Here is a 23,821-nt window from a genome sequence, read left to right as displayed (position 1 = left end):
GGGGCCTAAACTCTGGGCCTGGGATCTGTCCCTCAGCTCTTCAGCTCAAGGCTAGCGCTCTACCACTTGAGCCACAGTACCATTTCCAGCTTTTTCTGCTTATGTGGTTCTGAGGAATGCTAGGCTAGCACTCTACCACTGAGCTACCTTCCCAGCCCCAGCTTCTCACTTTTAAAAACTATTTGTGCCATCTAGCTACTCAGGAGGCTGAGACCTGAGGATCACTGTTCAAAGCCAGCCCAGGCAGGAAAGTTTGTGAGACTTTTATCTCCAATTAACCACCAGAAAACTGGAAGTGGAGCTGTGGCTCAAGCAGTAGAGTGCTCGCCTTGAGTTGAATAGCTGAGGGACAGTGCCCAAGCCCAGAGTTTAAGCCCCATGACCGAAAAAACAAAAACAAAAAAGCCCCAAAATCCAACTATTTTTTAATATGTTTATACATGTTCAAAGGCCTGATCTCACTATCTGAAATGGCTTGTGGCTGGACCATGAAGAAAAAAAGCTCATTGTTATTTGTGTATATTTTCTATACAAAAGGTAAATTGACTTCTGAGCATTCTCTATTTTCTAGTGGCTCTGTGACTCAAAAAGGTAGAGCACTAGCCTTGTACAAAATTACTTAGGAAGAGCACCCAGGCCTTGAGTTCAAGTCTTCCAACCAAAAAAAAAAAATTAACTTCTTGAGAAGGACATATGCTTTGCTTAATTTTGTTTCTTTTTTTTGGTACATTCTTATTTTTAGAAGATATGTGAAGTAACTCATATTGAGATAACTGTTATTCTGTTTGGTTCCTCCAAACTGAAAATATAATTCCTAATTAAAATGTAATAGTCATTATTTTAAAGAAACAATTGACTAGAGGGATAAAATTGACAAATCACAGGAGTATTTGGGTATTTGTTATTAAGTCAGATGATATGGTATTTAGTAGATGAAATCATTTGGAATATACTCCTAGGAACAAATATTAGTGAAAAAAACCTCAAAGATCTAGAATGAAAATCTGAAATTAGAACCTACATAGAGTAAAAGTAATTTACAAAATTAAAATTATGAAGAGTACAAGAAAGATTGTATAAGCTTATAACTTCTGAATTGATGACTTAAAGTAATATTGAGAATAAGAATTCTACCATAAGCAGTTATAAAAACTGTAGTCTGACTTAATAATTTTGTAAAGCCAAACAGAATATATTGAATACATGTATTAAAATACTACACTGAACCTTATAAATATGTATAACTTAATGTTAATCAAAAAATTAAAAATGTCTAAGGAGATGAAAATGTTGTTCACTTCCTTGATTTGATTATCCATGTACATGTGTCAAACTGTCAAACTGTACTCCATAAATTAGTATAAGGAAAATCATAATTAAAAATTATATAATTGCAACCATATATATATATATATATATATATATATATATCTTAATGAGATGAACAGATTCAAACACTGAGCGGATTTTAAACTATATAGTATAGAATTGTATGTATAATGGCTATCTGTGAGTAACAAATAGACTATTTCTTTGTGATACTAGGGGTTCAACTCAGGGTCTTGTACTTGCTAGGTAGGCGCTATTCCTCTTGAGTCACTGTCAGCCCCCAAATAAGCAAATTTTAAGCTTGAAATTGAGAAAGGCACTTGGATACCAAGGATTAAAGGCATTTGGGGTGAGCTGAGGGTCACACTCTTGTTTTTCAGGAAGAACACTGCATTACCCAAAATTCTAAGTGAGAAATACACCAAAGAATACTACTGCTCTTTCCCTTCTCATTAGAACTCTTCCATAAATATGTATTTGTACTTTAAAACTGCGGCATTTGAAACAGAGCATCAGTGACTCACAACTCTAATCCTAGATACTCTGGAGGCTGAGATCTGAGGATCAAGGTTCAAAGCCAGCCTGGACAGACAAATCCAAGAGATTCTTAACTCCAGTGGAGGTATGGCTCAAGTGATAAGACCTCCAGTCTTGAAGGAAAAAGCTAAGCAAGAGTACCAGGTCCTGAGTTCAAGCCCTAGTACTAGCACAAAAACAAAAATGAAACAAAACAAAACAAATGTGTGGCATTAGAACATGAAATGCCATTTTCAAAAATCTTTAAGTGTTATAGTTAACATTTAAGAGATTATGGAGGTATAGAATTCCATTGTGTATATATACCACATTTTCTTGATCCATTCATCTACTGAGGGGCATCTGGGTCGGTTCCATATCTTAGCTATGGTAACTAATGCTGCAGTGAACATAGCTGTGCTGGTATTTTCACAATAAAAAAGGATATTATGGATGGATACTATTACATTTGTTTCCTAATGGGTCTCAAATAATGACATTATGTTTCAATAAAAGATATTTAATAAGAAATGGCTCTAATTAAAAAGATTGTATGGGCTGCCAAGGCACCCTGTTCTGCCTGTGTCTTTCAATGTTCTACATAGTCTGTGCTCCTGCTTCTCTGGAAACACATGCAAACGATCACTAACGATAGTTAACTGTTTTGCCAGATAATTCAATACTTAGAAATTTGTCTGTTGCTTAGCAAGGTAATTTTTTTATTAATAAGTTTTTTTATTGTGAAAATACTGTACAGAGGGGTTACAATTACATGAGCAAGGTAATGAGTACATTTCTTATCAAGCATTGTTGCCTCCTCCTTTGTTTCTCCTTCCCATCCCTTCCCATCTCCCACCACACCACCCCCACCCCCACTCCCAACCCCCCACCCCCCTCGGCCAAAGTTGTAAAGTTCGTTTTTCGACATAACGACTTGTACATCTCATTGTTGCAATGGGTCCACCTGTATCCTTATTTAAACAACTTGATTTTTCCCTTCCTCTCCACAAATTATACCAACATCATATACAGTGAAAACAGGGGTTATACCGTGGGGGAGGGACATACAAAGCAACAAAGAAATCATCTTATAAATATGTTAGAAACAATAGCATGAAAGAAAAACAATTTGAGTCCTTATCTTGCGATTCATTTTGCCTAACATCAACCTGTCTGACCATTTCTGCTTGTCTAAGACATATACTAGTTAGTTAGCAAGGTAATTTTTAAGGTACCTACATTATCTTCAAATTTTGCTGTATGTGCTATTTTTCACAAATATAACATTCAAAGATATGATAGAAGAAAATACATCCCTAAACTTCTTAGACATTGAAGTTTTAAAATGGTTTTTAGTGAAAATAAATATACCTTTATTTGAAAGATAATTGTGTGAAAATACTTATCATCTTCCAATACATCTGATAAACTTGGTCCAGCTCCACAGGTTTTCTCTTCAAGTTTGTTGTTAATGTAAGGGCTGGTAAAAGCATCAAAATATGAATCAGGAATGAGGTTAGGGACTGCTAGCACAGTGTTCTGAAACTGGTTGACTGCATTAGAGATAGTATCCTAGGAAAAAGAAAAGCATGAATATAAAGGTGAATACATGATTATACTGATGAGTATTTTAACTTTTCTGAAGTGCTAAATTGAATAAGAATAACTCATTCAGGATTGGAGGTATGACTCAAGTGGTAGAGTGCCAGCTTAGTAAGTGCCTGGTCATGTTCAAGATCCAGCATTTCCAGGAAAAAAAGAGAGAAAGAGAAAAAGACAGAAAGAAAGAGAGAGGGGGAAGAGAGGGAAGGAGTAAGGAAGAGGAGAAGGAAGAAAAAGAAAGAGACAAAGGAAGGAAAACAGGAAGGAAAAAAAATATTTAGGCTGGTAATGCAGCTCAATGGTAGAAGATTTGGCTAGCAAGAATAACTGAGTCAGCCGAACACTGCGGGTTTATCCCCATAATCCTAGTTACTTAGAAGGTTGATACCTGGAGGGTCAAGGTTCAAAGTCAGCCCTGAGAAAAGAAGTGAGACTCCATCTCTAATTAACCAACAAAATATCAGACTAGAGGTCTGGCTCAAGTAGTAGAGTGCCAGCCATGAGCAAAAAGCTGAACAAGAACACCAGTCCTTTAGATTAAGGGCCAGTACAACACAAAAAGAAAGCAAAATGAACAGAAAGAATAACTCATTCAACTGGGCGGGTTTTATGTTGATTCTGAGTGTATGGATGCATTTCCTCAAAGATTTATATTTAAAGACACTCACAATAATAACCACTTAGAGAAATAACTACCTGTTCCGAAATAGTATTATGGTTAAATATCAACCATCTATAAAATGGGACATGGAAAAAGTTTATGATATAATGCCAAAAGAAGGAAGTGAGTGGAGAGGGGATAGAAATAGAAGAGACAGAGGGAATAGGTGAGAGAAAGAAAGAGGAACAGAAAGACTAACATCGCCCCATTTGTTAGGAAATGGAAAGACTTGGAAAAAATTACAAGTGAAGTAAGCCAGGCCCAAAGAAACATAGGTCCCATGGTTCCCCTTATTTGCAATAACTAGTATATGTCTAGGACAAGCAGAAAAGGTCAAAAGCTTTGTACATATGACCAGATAAGATGATGTTAAGCAAAATGAACCCCAAGATAGGGAGACAAGTGGTTTTTTTCTTTCTTGCTATTGTTTCTAATGTATTTATAATGTACCATGTGATTTTTTTTTTCTCTTTGTGTGTTCCTCCCCCACGGTATAACCCCTGCTTTCACTGTATTTGATGACGGTGCCCTGCATCTTGTATATACACTTCTCTAATTTGGGGAGGGGAAGGGAAAACCCAAAATGCTTAAATAAGGATACAGGTTGAGCCATCGTTAACAATGAGATGTACAAGACACTATGTGGAAAATGAACTTTACAATCTAGGCAGGGGACGGGGAGGGGGGGTAGTTTAGTTGTGATAGGGGAAAAACGAAGGAGGAGGCAACAATGTTTGATAGGAAATGTACTCATTACCTCGCTCATGTAACTGTAACCCCTCTGTACAGTATTTTTACATAAAAATGTATTAAAAAGAGAGAGAACTGATATATATTATCTGAATTTAATCCTTATTTATTCATGTGTATAATTGCATTGTAGGTTATGTATATATGGCATATCATTTATTCTAAAATGAGTCCAAAAGGAAACATGATGGACCTTTTTTAGTTATCAAGTTTGTGGTGGTTTGTTACAGAGTAACAAATAATTAAAACTATAAAATTCTCCCAGAGGCAGCACACTTCTAAATATATTTCAGAAATGGTGTTTATAACAGAGTCATTTTTAGATTCTATTTAGGGATGCCTATAGTCAACTCTAAGGTTCATGTAGAATATGACTCTTGAGGGTGGTCCTTACCAAGCCTCTGATTGGCCTTGAGTTAAAGAAAACATGCTACACTTTTTCTTTGTATAGAGAGGTAGTTCTGGGGCAAAAGAAGTGCTTTCTCTCTTTCTTATGACCCTTTGGAGACATGGCAACTGCTAGTCCTGCCACCCACCCAAAAGTAAAGCAGTCACTTTTTTTTTTTTTATGAAGATGCTATTGGCAGATATTACATGAAGAAGCACATACCAGAAAGTCTTGCAAACAAGGCTCAAAGACTAGCGACTCTATTGTCAGAATCAGTTCTATGAGGAACATGGGGATGAGAGACTCGTCTTCTTCCTGCTTTTCTATCCCAGGGGCCGCCTAGAAGGAGCACATGTGCATTGTTATAAAGGTACAAGGACCAAGGTGGAAAATAAAAGATATAGCTGGGCAGTGGTGGCTCATGCCTGTAATACTAGCCCCTCAGGAAGTTGAGATCGGAGGATCGCAGTTCAAAGCCAGCCTGGGCAGAAAAGTCCCTATAGGACTCTTTAATTACCACTTAAAAAACAGAAGTGGTGCTGTGGCTCAGATGATAGAGTACTAGCCTTGAGCAAAGGCAGGCTCAGGGACAATGCTCAGGCCCTGAGTTCAAGCCCCACAACCAACAAAAAACAAACAAAAACCCCCAAGGATATATAGACTTAAATTTATGTAATTGCTGATTTTATAATCGTAGCATGCGGAAGGACTGTCAATGAACAATACCATAGAAAGAAAAAAAAAGGCAAATGCAGCCCAGAAAGCCAAAAGACATATTTTCTCATATAAGAAAGTTGGATCTAATTTATAAATATATATGTAAACATATACAGGGTTATAGGCATATTTACACCAATATATTAACCAAAGTAGAGTATATGCAAGGGAGAATTCCAATGGTGTAGCTTCTTTGAACAACTAACATACAGTCTAACAAAATGAATACTAGGAAGTGGGTACTTGAGGTGTATGTGTGGTGTGGGCTGAGGTCAGGGGGAAATTAGAAGAATGAAGAAGGAAGTGAATGGGAATGGGTAGGATTGGGGGAGATCTGGAAGTATGATGAAAGGGGTCACATTGACCATGATGCATTATACTTATAAATTGATATGTTGAATTAAAACCCCTTTGTACAGCTACTTAAAGGCAATAAATTATAATAATAACAAGGACAACATTATAATGTAAAATGCCTTTTAAAAACACTGTCAACAAAATGGAAAAAGAAACAATTGAGAAAACAGTCATATACAGCAGATAGAAAATTGATAGTATTTAAATATAAACGATGTTGATTACTTAGTTATAACTAATGTTATCTGGAAATATATTCAAATTAAAATGCCTTTAATTTACCTGTACAGAGCAAATAGCATGATAGAGAGTTAGTGCTCCTCCTTCAACACTGATTAATGGCTTTAATTTTGTTTAGCTATACCTTTTTGTCAGTGACTTCAACTTTCTCTTCAGTAATCCATTTCTCAATGACTTCTGCTGAAGGCGTTCGTTTTAGTTTGTCAGTGAGATAGTTCAGAAGAGAGTTAGCAGAATTAACTGTTAGGACGTGCAGAGTATTCTCAATGAGGTAGTCATTTAGACGGATAAAACTTGAAAAAGAAAAGACAAGCAGTGTCAGTTTTCTATCTTCACTGCTCATTTTTGACAATGATTCTAAAGCAAGTATTTACAACTCAAAATATAATTTCTCTGATTTTTTATTTATTTTTTTGGGGGGTCCAGTCATGGGGCCTGAACTCTGGGCCTGGGCGCTGTCCCTCAGCTCTTCAGCTCAAGGCTAGCACTCTACCACTTGAGTCACAATGCCACTTCCTGCTTTTTTCTTTTTGCTTATGTGGTGCTGAGGAATCAAACCCAGGGCCTCAGGCATGCAAGGCAAGTGCTCTACCACTGAGCCACCTTCCCAGCCCCAATTTCTCTGATTTTTAAAATTTAATTATAATCTCATATTTAACAGGAAAGCTGTTCTAAGACATTCCTCCCTTTAAAGTAAACATATTAAAAAATAGAGCACCAATTTAGTTAGGTGTCCTAACTCTTACAGAGGCTATTTGATGCGCAGGATAGTTATGGTTGAGCCAGTGTGTTTGAAGCTATCACAAAAAGAAACCCTTGAGCTGGCCTCTGGTGGCTCATGCCTGTAATCCTAGCTACTCAGGAGACTGAGATCTGAGGATCGTGGTTTGAAGCCAGCCTGGGCAACAAAGTCCATGAGACTCTTATTTCCAATAAACTACTCAAAAAAGATGTGCTGTGGCTCAAGTGGTAGAGTGCTAGCCTTGAGCTGAAGAGCTGAGGGACAGTAGAGCACTAGCCTTGAGCAGAGAGGCACAGGGACATTGCCCAAGCCCTGAGTTTAAGTCTGAGGATTGGAAAAACAACAATAACAAAACCCTAAATGACAAATGTATGTAATCTAAATAAAAAACAAGGGTAGAGTAACTATTGTGCTTGAATGGTGCTCCAGGTCTCCAGAGTTTCTAGCATGTCTGAGGCCTGGATGGTGACCTTGGATTGTGCCTCATTGACTTTGTTGCTACACAGACATTTCATGTATATGTGGTTAAGATTTATTAGTAAATTTTATATGTTCGATTAAATTAATAAGCACTGATTAAATATTTATGATGTATAGTTTCACAATTTTTAGAGAATTTTTGGCTATTTTCTTTGTAAGTTTTATTTCTAATCACGAAGTTTTTAGTTATTTATCTATTTTTAATAATGAATTGAAATTATTGATGAATTGAAAATTATTTTATTATTTAAAGGTAAAATGTGTCTATGCAATTAATTAAATTTCAACAGAAAAAAACCCCAATCAAAAATTGATGAATTTTAAAACCTGAATGATTTATTTATCATAGCAATTTATGCATGGCTATGTATTTTGAATTCTTTTCCTTCTTAGGCAATAGCAATAACTTATTTTCACAAAAATACTTTTGAAATGACATATTGATTAGCGAAAAAGAAAATACTGTAGTCTATTATGTCATTTTATTTACTTTATCTCTATGTCTCTTTGACCTATTTAAATGTTTTCCCTAAGAATGATTTAAACCAGAGATTTTTCCACATTGGAAAGTTTTATTAAAAACCAGAAACCACATGTCACAAATTGCAATTGTGAAGTTTTAAAAAAATCCAAACTTTCAGTCATTTGAAATCAAGATGAATTTGTGTAAGCCAGTGGCAGAATTAATGCAGGTATGCGAGAGTCTAGGCCCAGGTGGGGTCCCGGCAGGAAGAATTCTTTCACTGCCTTGCAGCTGTAAAACCTTTCCTAGGGATAAGATGTGGCTGGTTCTTTATTGGCAGATAGGTTAGAGGAGACTCTCCTGGCTTGCTTGAGGTCCTCCAACCCCTGTGCGCCTGACTTCTCCTTAGCATAGTCCGCTCTACTGGGTTCCATGCTTCATTCTAGGTCAGGGCAATACAAAGCCTAAGAGATCAATAAACACCTCTTGGCCTTGTATTCACACTCCAATCTCTGCCAAACTGCCTGTTTCAGAAGCAGCTTTGTTAGGTGACAGCAGAGTCTAGGCTTCTGGGACACATATTCAGATCACCACATCCCCCAATTCCCAGCAGTACTAGTGAACCCTGTTCTGAAGGCTTTTTTTTTTTTTTTTAATGTGACATCACTTATTTCCTAAGCCTTTAAAAAAATTGTATACATTGGGGCTGGGAAGGTGGCTCAGTGGTAAAGCGCTTGCCTTGCATGCATGAGGCCCTGGGTTCGATTCCTCAGCACCACATGAGCAAAAAGAAAAAGCCGGAAGTGGCGCTGTGGCTCAAGTGGTAGAGTGCTAGCCTTGAGCTGAAGAGCTGAGGGACAGCGCCTAGGCCCAGAGTTCAAGCCCCCCCCCAAAAAAAATTGTATACATTTAAGTATACACTTGATGTTTTGGCATGAAGAGTAAAATAATTACTCCAGCCATACAACCCAACATATACTTTCTCATCCATGGTTGGTTGCTTGGTTTTGTGGTACTAGGAATTGAACCCAGGGACTTGAGTTTCTTGGGAAAGTTCTCTGCCTTTTGAGCCACACTCTAGCCCTTTTGTTTTTGTCTTTTGCTACTGAGATGGGGTTTCACTGACTTTGCCCTGGTCGGCCTCAAATTCATGACCCTCCTGCCTCTGCCTCCCCAATGCTGGGACCGCAGGCATATACCTCCACATATGGCCAGGGATTTTTAATGAGATGAGGAGGGATACTGTAATTTTTCTTGAGAGAAAAAATATAACCATTTACCATGTCAGTCTTGTGCAATGATGCCTTTTGCTGGCTTGTTCTGTGTATGTCATTTTTTCAGAGTCTCCGTAAGTGGGAAAGTCAAACGTCAGTTCAGCAACACCGACTCCACTTGTTTTTAAATACTCTAACAGTACAAAGCACAACAAGAATTCTTGTGTCAAGATTCCATTTCTTTCAATATGGATTCAAAGAAAAAGCTAATAAAAAATTTGAAAGTAACAAAATACTTTGATTAATGAAACAACTCAAACCCAAGGGAGAAAAAACAGTATCCTGGTTATCTGAAAGAATTTCACACCAAACCCCTGCTTTCACTATATTTGATGTCAGTATAACATGTGGAGGAGATGGGGACAAACAAGTCGTTTAAGGATTCAGGTGGACCTGTTGCAACAATGAGAAGTACAAAATGTCATGTCAAAACCAGCTTTACAATGTCGGAGGGGGGGGAGGGGGGGTATGATTGGGTGGGGGGGAGGGGGGAGGCTGGGAAGGGAGGTGAAGGGTAAACAAAGGAGGAGGCTGCAATGCTTGGTAAGAAATGTATGCATTATCCTGACCATGTAATTGTAACCCCTCTGTACAGTATGTTCTCAAATAAAATAAAATAAAATTTAACAAAAAAAAAAAAAAAGAATTTCACACCAATGGATTTCACCTCAAGAACAGGCACCGTAAGTTCCCTAGCATTCTTGTTAGCAGGAGTTGATCTGTAAACCTTACTACCTATTTCTCAGGGATACTTTTATCCTACTCTCCATCTGCTTTTGAATCACTCTTATGCCAGCTGGGCTAATTCTAACATCCAGCTAGTCCCTTCATTTGAACAAACCTATTGTCTGTACTAAATTGGACTTTTAAGCAGCAAGGCCTCAAGTTACCATAGAATGTTTAAGATTTGGTGTCCAGTTTAGGAATACTATGCACAGTAGGAAAAATTCAGGGAAAAGAGGCGGTATTTACTATATTCCTCACCTTCCACAAAATACACCGACTTGATAACATATCAAGGAGAAGTTTGGAACCACTGAAATGAATAGAAGTAGCTGAGTATGGTTGTACATGCCTCTAATTCCAGTGCTTGGAACCCAGATGCAGGAGGATTGTGAGTTTGAGACTAGCCTTGGCTACAGTGTGAGACTTATATAAAAAACAAAAATGAAACAAAAAAATGAAAGAGGAAGGAAGGAAGGAGCAGGAAGGAAGGGAAGAGAAAAAAGAGCAAGACAAAGAAAGAGGGAAAGAATTTAAAAGAGAGCTGCTACTTTTTATATATCCAGGTTTTTTTGCCTTTCATACCCTCTTGGGGATCAAACACACAGTCATCAGGAATAAATCCTACAGCACGCAAAGCCAATCGACAAGCCTTCCTGACCACATCTTTGGTCTCATTTCTAAATTCTTCAAGGTGCTCTGTCACCTAGACATTGATGAATAGGGATAATTAGCGATATCAAAGTATCCATAAATGAAACAAATATCTTAAGCCTTCTAAGACCTTACCTCTCCTAGTCGTAAAATTTGTGCAGCCTTAAATTCCTGCAATGTGTAGGTATGACCTTTTTCAATATAACAAAGTCCCATAAAGCTCAATTGATAGCATAAGTCATTTATTTTAAGAAGAGCTGGTCTCAAAAACTAAGTGAAAAATAAGAATTTATCATTAGTAAAAAGTATCTTGCTTTAAAGGTATACAAGCATTTAATAGTTTAATTACCAGGTGTGTATGTTAACATGAACTATAACTATAAAATGCACACTTCAAGTAGGAACACTTTTCAAACTTAAAAATTAAGTCTTTGAGTTATAAGATTAAGTTTTTACTTCAAAAAGATAAACATGTCTCTCAGGGGTGTGTGTGTGTGTGTGTGTGTGTGTGTGTGTGTGTGTGTGTGTGTGTGTGTGTGTGTGTGTGTGTGTGTGTGTGTGTGTGTGTGTGTGTGTGTGTGTGTGTGTGTGTGTGTGTGTGTGTCTTGAATTCAGGGTCTGGATGGTCTCTTAGCACTTTTGCTCAAGTCTGGTGCCCTGCCATTTAAACCACAGTTCCATTTCCAGCTTTTTGCTGGTTAATTGGAGATAAGAGTCTCACAGACTTCCTTGCCAGGGCTGGCTTTCAGCAGCAATACTCAGATCTCAGCTTCCTGAATAGGATGATGGGTGGAAGGCACTCGCACCTGCTGTCTTTCAGGTATTTTCAGGATGAAATTGAGGGCAAGTGATAGAAAACTGAGCAATATTTTAAATTTCATTTGATTTGGCTAATGGTTATTAATGTTCTTGGTGTTACTTTAAGGACTTGGCAATATCCAACATAATCACAGGAGGAAAGAGCAACTATTCTAAGAAGTTATGATACAGAGCAAAGCAAAACTTTAAAATTTCAGTGGGGAACCAATTGCTTTAGAAAACTCCTTCATGTTTCCTTAAAATAATAAACATAAGTTTCCTAATGATGCAGCAATCCCATTTCTAGGGATATGCCCAAGAAAAATGGGAACATATGTTCACACAAAGACTTGTGCATAATTGTTCATAACAACATTATTCATAATTGTCAAAAGTATAAATAACCCAAATATCTGTCAATAGATGGCAAGATAACTAAAACTGGTATGACCAACACAAAGGTACATAATTTGCTAGTAAAGAGAAATGCTGTTTAACAACAGAGATTAATCTTTAAAACGTTATATTAAATGATAGTTGTCAAGGACCAAATGTTGTATTATTCCATTTATATGAAATAAATAGAATAGGCAAATCTATAGAGACAGAAAGATTAGTAACTGTCTAGAGCTGAGTGGAGGTGACAAACAGGGAGGAAGGAATAACTATTAATGGGGATGAACTTGGTTTTGGAATGATGGATATATTCTGATGGTAGTGATGATTGGTATTCTCTAAATACACTAAAAATCAATGAATTATATACTTTGGGTTAGTGAATTATTATATAGCATGTCAATTATATAAAGAAATGGTGCTGTGGCTCAAGTGGTAGTGTGCTAGCCTTGAGCTGAAGAGCTGAGGGATAGCGCCCAGGCCCAGAGTTCAAACCCCCTGTCTGACAAAAAAAAAATCATAAAAATTTCCAGGACAATTCCATATTTGTTCTTTCAACCTAATGAGGAAGAATCATCAACTCTAGTTAACTAAATGTAAATGTAGGACTTGTAGTACGTCATTTAGCATGTAATAGGTGTTTAAATCATCATAATGGGTCTGTTATTTAGGTCAATCCTTGCTTAGAAAAGACTTTCTAATCTGCTAGAACCAAGTATAAGAGTAGACATCATGGACAAGATATTGCTGATATGGATAGTGCACAGAAAATGATTGCACAAAAAAGAATAAGATTTGAGGAACAAGTAACTTTAAAGACTGATCTAGGAAGAATTATTTTCCATCTATATTCACAGATTTATGTATAGTGTCTAAAACATGGTGAAAGATGAAAGATGGTAAAACCATTTTAAAAGATCAATGAATCTGTAATGAAATGAGAGCTCAATGGGTTGAGTTTTGGTGTCAAGATAAACAAGCATGTTTTTCCACATCTGAGGATGCTTGAGCTGATGGATGACTGAGATAGTGTAATTATATCTTTGTCTTGCACTAATCTGTTAATAAGCGTAAGTGAATATCCTTTTATTGTATGACTGATGTGAAGAAAACAACCAATAAAATACAAACTTGTTGCTTCTGATACAAAGTAATATCTCAATGTAACAGAAGTAGCTTAAGGCCCTAGAGCTCCGTGTGGGACAACAATAATCACTTCAGTTCACTCCCAAGGGACAAGTGGAAAACTTCTAATGAAAGTTGAAATCCAATAGATAAGAGTTAAATGTGATCCAAAATCCTTGAACAGATTGTTTTCCTATGATCACCCTATCAACTGAATAAGTATGTAAAAAATGTCCTTATTGTCTGAATCCATGGTAAAAGGACATAGGATATATTGAAAAGCACTAGCATGAAAGCAGCCCCAAATTATTTTGAACTGAAATTCTGAGTGTCTAAAAGGTGAGGGAGGTTATAGAGTTGTGGTCCCACCATGCTCAAAAGGATATACAGCTTTCCTGGTCAACAACAAAGGAAGGTGCTTCTAATCAAAAGTGGCACATGCAACCCTCTTACACCTTTTCGTATTGTTCAGCTGTTACTTGAAAGCAGAAATACCACTATACTGCTAGATTTCTAAATGACAATGAATGATGGAAATTGTGAATTCCTTCAATCATAAAATATTCTCTCAGGAATACCCTATACCGACATCTGTGATAGTCACTCTTTTTCTGTAATTCTTTTAAAGTATGACTAATAAATACATACTGGGTTAATAATAAACAAGTTTTTTTGTAAAGATTTACGACATCCAGCAATTTTCTTAGAGCGGACATTCTTCTTCCACACGTTAAAAGCTTTCCATTTCCGGAAAAGTGCAAATATGGGAATCTTAGTGAGTTCTTTGTGATATTGATATTCCTTTTCCCATCGATCAATTTCGATAAATTCAACGTCGTTGTTGTAAACATGTGTCACTGCCTTTTGGCTAATAGTATAGTAGTCATTTTTATTGATATTGTCAAAATTTACAATTCTATGAACAAATAAAAGTTGGGACAATGAATAAAAGTTAAATACAAAATTAGCAACTCACGTACTTTTGACAACAAATAATATTTAAAATTCAACAGAATTCTAACAAATTACTTTCAGGTTGAATAAATGACTCAGTAAAAGAAAAGGGACTGGTTTTTCTTTTCTTTCTTCTCTCTCCCTTCTCCATCTCCTTCTCCTTCTCCCTTTCCTTCTCCCTCTCCTTCTCCCTTTTTCTTGCTTTCACTGATACAGGCCCTCAAAGGCCCCCATGATTGCTCAGCTTGTTCAGATGGCACTTCACAACTTGAGCTGCATCTCCAGCCAGCTTTTTGCTGGTTATTTTGGATATAGAATCTCAAAGAGTTTTCTGACAATGAACCACGATTCTCCGTATATTAGCAAGGATTACGCATGTGAGCCACAGACACCTGGCTGTGCAGCATTTAAAACATTTTTAAATCATAATTTTATTGTTGCAACTGTTTTTAAACAGCTGGGCTTGGCAAAATCACTGATCATTGCAGTTAGATGAACTTTATAATAAAATAACTCTATTATAGATATTTTGAACTTAATAGTCCTGTATGAGAGGAACCTGGAACTGAGTTTATATTTAGCATAGAAACTTTAATTGATTCCGATTTGACAGGATTATGATAAAGAAAACATGAATTAGATAGGATTAGGAGACCCAAATTAAGTTAAAATATATGTTTCATTTCATTGTGTGAAATGAACAGCTTTGTTCCTGGACTTTTAGAACATCTTTCGGGCCATTGGTAAGATTCCTAAAATTGCATACAACAAATTCACGTACATATGTATCATCCATTTTTAGGGATTGGGATAAAATCTGATATTCTTTAAGCCCGTTAATCAATATGCTAAGAACAACTAGCACAAATCATTGTTAGTCTGATTTTTTTGTTTTAACAAAAGTGAAGAAGAATTTTTAGAATCTGGGCCATCAAGGACTAGAAGGAAAGCAAACTGAAATTAAGAACTGTCCTGAGCACACAAGAAGTGCTGTGGAGAGCGAGTGAGGGGCTGGTCCAGCGCTACACCAGAAGGTCTTTCACCTGCTTTGCTTTTACCTGATTCCATTGGCTGACACCTTTTGTCTGTGCTCTAATTAAATCAACACTAGAAATGTCTGGGGGAAAATTTCATGGTGTTGTGAGGTAGATGGCCAACATTTGAAATGTTTTTTATTTTTATTTTTCATTTTCGGACATAACCAGATATTATTCTTGGAGTGCTTCTTTCCAAAATGTGAAACTTTAACTTGCCACTGAAATCATAATTGATTTCAGATGTTTCATTAACATCAGACATCAAACCAAAATGAGAGCAAACAGCTGACCGTGGCCTTGGTGCCTGTCTGGAAAACTTACTTTGTGTAGTCTGTTTTCTACTGACAGTGATGGCAGATGGGGTCCATGATGTTCTTCATGTTGATGTTCAATCCCACTTAGAAATGTTATTTCCGTTTGAGATATTCATTATTAAAACTCAAAGCCTTTCCCTTGCTTCGTTTCTACTCTTCATAGGACAAATGAATATATGTAGGACCTTTTCCAAGATAATATTATCAACATACGTATCATCTGGGATGCTTACTAAACCTCTAGATTTCCAAGTTAACATTAGCCAGGTACTAATGGTTCATGCCTGTAATCCTAATTACTCAGGAAGCTAAGATCATAGTTTGATGCCAACCCTGGGCAGGAAACTGTGAGACTCTTTTTTAGTTGTCAGTCCTGGGACTTGAACTCAGGGCCTGGGCACTATCCCCGAGCTTTTTTTGCTCAAGGTTGAAGCGCTACCACTTTGAACCACAATGCCACTTCCAGTTTTGGGTGGTTAGTTGGAGGTAAGATCTTATAGCCTTTCCTGCTTGGGTTGGCTTCAAACCACAATCCTCAGATCTCAGCCTCCTGAGTAGCTAGGATTACAGGTGTGAGCCCCTGGTGCTGGGCTAGTTTCCTGTAATCTTATTTCCTATAGATTTTGTAGTCTATTGTTTTTTGTTTTGTTATGTTTTGCCCATCCTGGGGCTTGAACTCAGGGCCTGGGCACTGTCCCTGAGCTTCTTTTGCTCAAGGCTAGCACTTCACCACTTGTGCCACAGTGCCACTTCCGCCTTTTTCTGTTTATGTGGCACCAGGGAATTGAACCCAGGGCTTCATGAATACTAGGTAAGCACTCTACCACTAGGCCACATGCCCAGCCTCTAGTCTAGTGTTGAGAGGTCACTTCTCCAATCTGCTCCATAGACTTCTATGCTTCACTTGGCCTGTTCTGCCTTGCAGCATTCAACAGTTTCCAGAGTTCTCCAGTAACAGGAAATTATATCCTCATGATGATGCTCACCCACGCAGCAAGTTTTAGCAGCACTCAGGATTGAAGTTTCAGCTACCTGCTAGATAGTTGGTTTGGATGTTCATTTTGTTCAGGCCTTTCTTTGAGGAAATAATCAGAAAATTTAAGTTTTCTTGATCTCTTTTGAAAATCCAGTGTAAAGTTCTTACTTTGCTGATAGGATTAACTAATCAGAAATCTTTAGCAAGTTAATGAATCAGACTGAAAGGCTTAAATAAAATTACATCTAACTATTGTCACATTACTGGAAAAATCCCTGCTGTGATTTCTAATTGTCCAAAAGATTTAAATACAGAACCTCTTTCTGTCCATTTGAAATGAAATTTAGATTTCAAGGTTCCTATGAACTTTGCAAAGGATATGTATCTTATTTAAGAGAATTCCATAGAATGAGAGAGTTGCATGTGTTTGTGGTGGTAATTATAAATTGCCGTTTTCACTTCAGAAATAACTCACAGTGAATTTACTGAAGTTCTAAAAAAACAAAATATAACAAAACAACCCTCTCCCCCCAAAAAAAATCCCCAAATTCCTCCTGGAATTAATTCTTTGGTTTGCAAAGCAATAATGCATCAGTGTGGTCTGTTATTTCAGAGTATTTCTGTGACCCTCCTCTAGTAGTGGGAAATGCCTTGGTTCATTGTTAAGCTAGTCTACTACACTAGTTTCACTGAAGTATGAGTTGTTTCAAAGGACTCTTCTGCCCAGGGACTTTGGTGAGCCTCGTCTGGCTTTTGTCATTAAATCCAAATTGTTCTATCACATGTTTGTGGTGCTCTCCTGCTCCAAGGTAAATTACTTCACCATTTGTGCCTCATTTATAACAGAGATAATATTTGGATCTATCTTACAGTAGTGTTGTGAAGGTGAAATAATTTAATATATGTAAATGCTTTTGAGTATTGAGAACATAATGAAGACCATCAAATCATGATGCTTTAGCCATGTGGAGCATGATGGCCTGCTTTATATCTTCTCACAAAGTAGGTGCATGACCCAGCCAACAGCCTTCCCCTATATCACATGAGTACCAACAATTACTATTACTCTTGTTCAAGGTTCAAGTGCCAATGAAATAGACCTAACTTTGCTTTAGCCAACACAATTCTTTGTTCTCTACACTGTGATCTCCCTAGATTTCTGATCTTTGAGCAGAACTCATAGAGTTCCTGACTGGGCAAGATGATCTACAACACGTAGTTATATATTTCCCAGGGTGATATGCCAACATACTTGGACATCTCCATGAAGCTTATTCTTAAAACAATTGTTAATGCCTAACACATAACACAAAGTTGAGTCTTTAGAATAAATGGCAAATGGAATTGTTTTCTCAGAGGGTCTATAGTAAAAAAAAAAACTATTTTAGGTTTAATGAAGTAGGATGAGTCTGACAATGTACGGTTTTTAAGAGACCTTTGTGGATTACTATCAAGTACCATTCCTACAAGACACCTCCCCCCCAAAAAACCATAACTCAGCTCCTCTAGTAGATGTACTTATTAGTCCAGAAATATAACAAATTTCTAGAAGTAAACACAGTTCCTGTTTCCCATTTAAGACTTCATGTGGGGCTAGTCCAAATTTTACATTTTGTAAATCTATTTGCAGTTTTGGAACAAGCACTCCAACTAGCACTCCTTGTTATCTGGGTTACTGAATAACTCTCTTTCAAAAGTCAAAACTATGAAAATATTTTCATACATGAATTAGGATGTGTGCTTTTATGATTAGCAAGTAAACCATTTTTCATTATCCTCCATTTAATATCTTGACTTCTCCAAAAACTGATAAGGAACTCTTTTAGAAATAGTAAGGTAGTAGTAAGAATAGTAATATCATTTAAGTATTAAATACTATAACTACTCTATATATTAAAGGCCATAAAAATCTCAGGAAGTGCTATGTCTCCCATTAAAAAAATGACTATTAGTCTTATCTTTAAAAAACAACAACTCTCAAGCCAGGTGCTGGTGGCTCATGCTTATAATCCTAGCTGCTCAGGAGGCTGAGATCTGAGGATCACAGTTTGAACCCTGCCTGGGCAGGAAAATCTGTGAGACTTTTATCTCCATTAACTACCAGAAAACCAGAAGTGGAGCTGTGGCTCAAAGTGGTACAGCAGTAACTTTGAGCAGAAAAGCTCAGAGACAGCACCAGGCCTTGGGTTCAAGCCCTACAACTGACAAGAACAAAAAACAAAACCCATAATTCTTTTGTCTCTAATGTTTCTTCCATTTCACTTCTATTTTCCCTTTGGATTCTAAAACTAGTATGTCTACTAAAGTTAATGTCTATTCAAAATAGTTGGTACAACATTAAATAAATAAATGAGAAGCACAACCATATATTCTGTCAATAAATTCTGTAAACAGATAAAGGTAAATGGGAAAATAAATAAAATTGCTATGATTAGAACTCATTTATCCTTGAAAGAGAATAAAAATTATTTTTATCACATTTTATCAATTATGCTCAAGTCTAAACAATCTTTACCATCATCTGTAATTTTCAATATTAAATAAATTGCTTTATAAAAATGAACTCACTTTAGGTTATATGTGTCATACTCAATGGAAGACCTTGACACTGCAGGGACCATGTAAAGAAATCCTAGATGTTCGTTCTCATGTAATATTTTAATGATTTGCAAGGGATCATGAATGTTGGCTTTAATAACTTCTTCCCGGTCTTGGAAATGTAACTTCGGGTAAGTTGCAGATGTGGCCCCGAAGAGACCTCTTCTTCCGATCCTCGTACGTGACAGTTTAGGCGGAGGAGAATATATATCTTCAGAAGGCCGATAACTCTAAACAAAGCCAATGTTTTAAAAATGAGTTTTTTTAATTAAAAAAGGTAGGTGGTGGTGACAGAATGTCAACCTTAGGGCAAGCATCTTGAAACAGAGATATATCAACTCAGTGTTAGAGAGTGGTACTCCTCCTTAGTGCTCTCTACTCAGATACCCAGCCCCTTCCCACAGAACAATCCCAGAGTCAGCTCCTATTGCCCCCCCCCTCCTTTAACTCCATGCTTCTTACATTTCAAAACTACTAGCTCTCTGGAGATTAGTCACCTCACTCAAGGAAATTTGACAACTAGCAAAACTGTCAAGATTTGTGTCCAGCAGCCACAAGGTGTCTGTAAGTGTAATAATGTAAATATGTAAATGATCACTCTATTGCTGATAGAGGCTGCCATTTCTGTAAGAGATTGAGTACCACAGGTTCTACAGAACAGAAAGTTAGTATTCATGGAGGTCTTTATTCTCTTGCTGGTTAAACGTATCTTGCTGAATAGTAACTTGTGAGCAGTAGTCTCGGCAAGTTCAGAGCTGAAGGAAACACATCTTGGAGCTCAAGATAAAACACACTTCCTCCAGCCAAGAGAGGTGGCGGCAGCAGCCACCGCAGCAGCAGCATGACCACTGTTCTCTGATGTGAAGGAGCAGACCAAACCTGATGCCCAGAACTAGACATAAAGCAATTCACCTTATCTCAAGGTTTCAACAAAGGCTGCAGTCCACTTTCATGTTTTTATAAGATGAATATGAATATATTACCAGAAAATATATTGATTTTTTTTTGGGGGTCCGGTCGTGGGGCCTGAACTCTGGGCCTGGGCTCTGTCCCTCAGCTCTTCAGCTCAAGGCTAGTGCTCTACCACTTGAGCCACAGTGCCACTTCCGGGTTTTTTCTTTTTGCTTATGTGGTGCTGAGGAATCGAACCCAGGGCCTCAGGCATGCAAGGCAAGCACTCTACCACTGAGCCACCTTCCCAGCCACCTTGATTTTCTTTATCACACCTTTTAAAAAGCTTTTACTCCATTTCAAGGGTAAGATCTCTTCACTTGTAATTACATAATTCACTTGGACGATGTGATTCAATTTAGCCATCACATATATTCAGACTAGGGTGAGGAATAAAGGAAGCACTTACGTATACTTGTAGAACTCCTCTCTGATGGATGCCTAGTCCAATTTGATTAGTATCTTCTTTAATTTATCAGAAAATTTATCCTTTCCCTTCCCCCTTCTACTCTCCTCCTCCTTCCCTTTCCCCCTTTACTCTCTTCTCTCCCTTCCTCCTTCCTTCCCTTCCCCTCCCTCCCTCCCTCCCTCCCTCCCTCCCTTCCTTCCTTCCTTCCTTCCTTCCTCCCTCCCTCCCTCCCTCCCTCCCTTCCTTCCCTTCCCCTCCCTCCCTCCCTCCCTCCCTCCCTCCCTTCCTTCCTTCCTTCCTTCTCCCACTCTCCCTTCATTTCTTTCTTCCTTCCTTTACCAGGAAATCTTCATTGTTACATTTCCATTGTAAACTTTTTTTCTGAGAAATCAATACCTGATAAAAAAAACCATCCTCTCCTCAGAATATTCTTCTCCTTTTGTATGGAAATATCCTTTTTTCTCACATTTCACTATAACCACTAACATATCATTGAACTCTTCACTGGTGTGAGAACTAAAACTAGGAAACAGTCCACAACATTCCTTTGCAGCTCAGCTCTCCTTTTCATCTAAGAAGCTCATACAATCTCTCTCTTAAAGCTCATTTTATACAAAACGAATCAATTCATGAGCAATCAAATCTTTTCGGACTCCATATAACACACATACACTCTCCCTCTTTCTCCCTCCCTCCCTCTATCTCTCCCCCCTCCCTCTCTCTTTCTTCCTTGCATAGAGGTGGTATTTATTGAAATTCTACAATTCCAATAATTTATCATCTGACTTCATCTTGCAGGAAGGTCTCAACCAAATCTATGGTAAGTCCTATCCATAGCCTTAAGTCCTAACGACTCCCCGTGGTTTATCTCAGTAATCTTCAACTTACTTCTCTGAGATTAGTGCAATTTAGTTCATCAACATTTTATACTTGAAATGAGCAATAATTGTTAACACCAAACACCATTTTGAGTATTCATCTATCCTCCTACTTACTTCCACACTCTGAAATTCTCATAAAATCCTTCTGTCCTTAACTCTGCATTTTTAGCACTGTAGCATAATGATCAAAACCAAAATGTTCAGTGAGCTTCCAAGGATCTTCTAATCAAAACCCAGAGAAATCTTGGCTCTGTTGCTACCTTTATTGAAACTGTCTGTCTCTCCCACTTCTCTTTATTTCTTTAACTTATAAAGATGATCATTTAAAGCCACACTCTTCTGATTGCTCCTCTCCTCTCACAGTCTGTTTATATCTTATAAGGTAAATTCCCCCTCTACAATCTCACAAGCCACAAAAGTTGTCTTTTGAGCTCTTTTGCTGTATTTTATTGCCACTCACCAAGGTGTTCAAAGGTTTATATTTTTCTTAAAATTATTTTAAAATATAAAATATTTCTATAACTTTCTATACATTGTTTCAACTTCTTTTGACATGCAAGAGATGGTCAGAAGGCATGGCACAAATGATAGAAACTTCCTTTATGATTTCTCCTTTACTGTGTAGTGTTCCTTAAATAGGAACAACTGAAACATACTTCCCAAGCCACCTCTAAAAAATGATTCTAGCCAGGTGCCAATAGCAGTGCCAGTGGGCCTGAAACCCCAGCTACTGAGAATCATGGTTCAAAGCCAGCCTGGGCAGGAAAGCCAATGAGACCCTTGTCTCCAATTAACTACCAGAAAAGTTGGAAGTGGCACTGTGGCTCAAGTGGTAATGTGACAGCCTGGAAGAAAAAAGTTCAGGGACAGTGCCTAGGTTCTGAGTTCAAGCCCAGAGAGAGAGAGAGAGAGAGAGAGAGACAGAGACAAAGACAGAGACAGAGATAAAGAGAGAGAGACAGACAGAGAGAGAGACAGAGACAGAGACAGAGAGACAGAGGCAGACAGAGACAGAGAGAGGGGGGAAGGAAGAAGAGAGAGAGATATGGAGGAAGGGAGAGAGGAGGGAGAGAGAGGGAGGGAGAAGTAGAGAGATTCTGTTTCCATTTAGGTTACAATCATATTAACAATGCTATATAAAACTAGAGTTAAATTAAAAGGACTAATTATCTTAACATCATACCTTCTTTTTTCTCACAGCATCTTCAGTCTCTGTAGAAATTGATTTGCTAGAACCTCTTTCTACTGCTGATGGTTTAAGGACTCCATAAGTCATTAACTGATACCGGTTCTGTTCAAATATGTATTCCGGCTGCTTATGATCTTGGTATTGTTTTAACACTGGCTTTGGGAAATAGAATAAACTTATTAGTATTAGTGTGAACTTGTGTTAATCTTCACTACTACTGGACCATTGGAATTTGATCTCCCTGTACTAATCTCCTATCAAACATACAATCTTAACAGCAATTACCACTATTGTCCATTTCTGACCTATAACTTGAGTGAGATTTTTCTACTTGAATTCCAATAATTTTAAACTTTATCAATGAATACTTATAAGTAATGTTATCTGAGAAAACCTCAGAGGCATGAAGCCACAACACTTCCTAATTATCTGTGACAAACCCTCACCATTTGCTATCACTCTATTATGAGAAGAAGTATTCAAATAACAATATCTATACCACAGAAAGCACAGAAGACATTGGGGGCGGAAATAAATAAAACAGAGACAAAAACCTACACAAAAAATTGATGAAACAAAAGTTGATTAGTGAAACGCATTTATAAGGTTATTTCTTTGTTGCTTTGTATGTCCCTCCCCCACAGTGTAACCCCCGCTTTCACTATATTTGATGTCAGTATAACATGTGGAGGAGATGGGGACAAACAAGTCGTTTAAGGATTCAGGTGGACCTGTTGCAACAATGAGAAGTACAAAATGTCATGTCAAAACCAGCTTTACAATGTCGGTGTGGGGGGGGGGAGGGGGGAGGCTGGGAAGGGAGGTGAAGGGTAAACAAAGGAGGAGGCTGCAATGCTTGGTAGGAAATGTATGCATTATCCTGCCCATGTAATTGTAACCCCTCTGTACAGTATGTTCTCAAATAAAATAAAATTAAATTAAAAAAAAAAAAGTTGATTAGTGAAAAACAGATAAAATTGACAAGCTATTAGCCAGTCTGGCCAAAAGCAAAAGAGAACTTACCCAAACAAATAAAATTAAGGATTACAATGGGGATATCATAACAATAAAATCATGAAGGAATCCTTTAAAAACCTTTATTGAACTAAACTGGAAAATCTAGTGGAAGTGATTCATTTCTAGATAGCATCAACCTAATGTACAAAAAAATTAAACCAAGAGAAAATAATCCACCTAAATAGATCTATGACAATTGAGAAGGGTGAAACAAAAATACTCTCCCAACAAAAACTCTCAGACCTGACAGAGTGGTAGATTAGTAGCTGTATTCTACAAG

At 37.5% G+C, this 23,821-nt stretch overlaps 1 protein-coding gene across 1 annotated transcript in view; it reads right to left on the bottom strand.

Annotated features, from left to right (window-relative positions):
* Window positions 1-23,821, bottom strand: part of Dnah6 (dynein axonemal heavy chain 6) — a 193,005-nt gene that overhangs the window by 161,308 nt on the left and 7,876 nt on the right. The window contains exons 3-11 of the mRNA XM_042690457.1: window positions 22,519-22,680; window positions 19,065-19,324; window positions 13,864-14,131; window positions 11,032-11,166; window positions 10,828-10,948; window positions 9,526-9,652; window positions 6,685-6,853; window positions 5,469-5,585; window positions 3,217-3,417 (exon numbers count right to left, since the gene is read on the bottom strand). Coding sequence (XP_042546391.1) covers window positions 3,217-3,417; window positions 5,469-5,585; window positions 6,685-6,853; window positions 9,526-9,652; window positions 10,828-10,948; window positions 11,032-11,166; window positions 13,864-14,131; window positions 19,065-19,324; window positions 22,519-22,680 — 1,560 coding nt within the window. The remainder of the gene's footprint in view (window positions 1-3,216; window positions 3,418-5,468; window positions 5,586-6,684; window positions 6,854-9,525; window positions 9,653-10,827; window positions 10,949-11,031; window positions 11,167-13,863; window positions 14,132-19,064; window positions 19,325-22,518; window positions 22,681-23,821) is intronic.

Source organism: Dipodomys spectabilis, unplaced genomic scaffold (assembly GCF_019054845.1).
Source record: "Dipodomys spectabilis isolate Male_0828 unplaced genomic scaffold, ASM1905484v1 ptg000137l, whole genome shotgun sequence".
NCBI lineage: Eukaryota > Metazoa > Chordata > Mammalia > Rodentia > Heteromyidae > Dipodomys > Dipodomys spectabilis.
The sequence above is the reverse complement of the archived record's forward strand: the minus strand, read 5'-3'. Positions and strand labels throughout refer to the sequence as shown.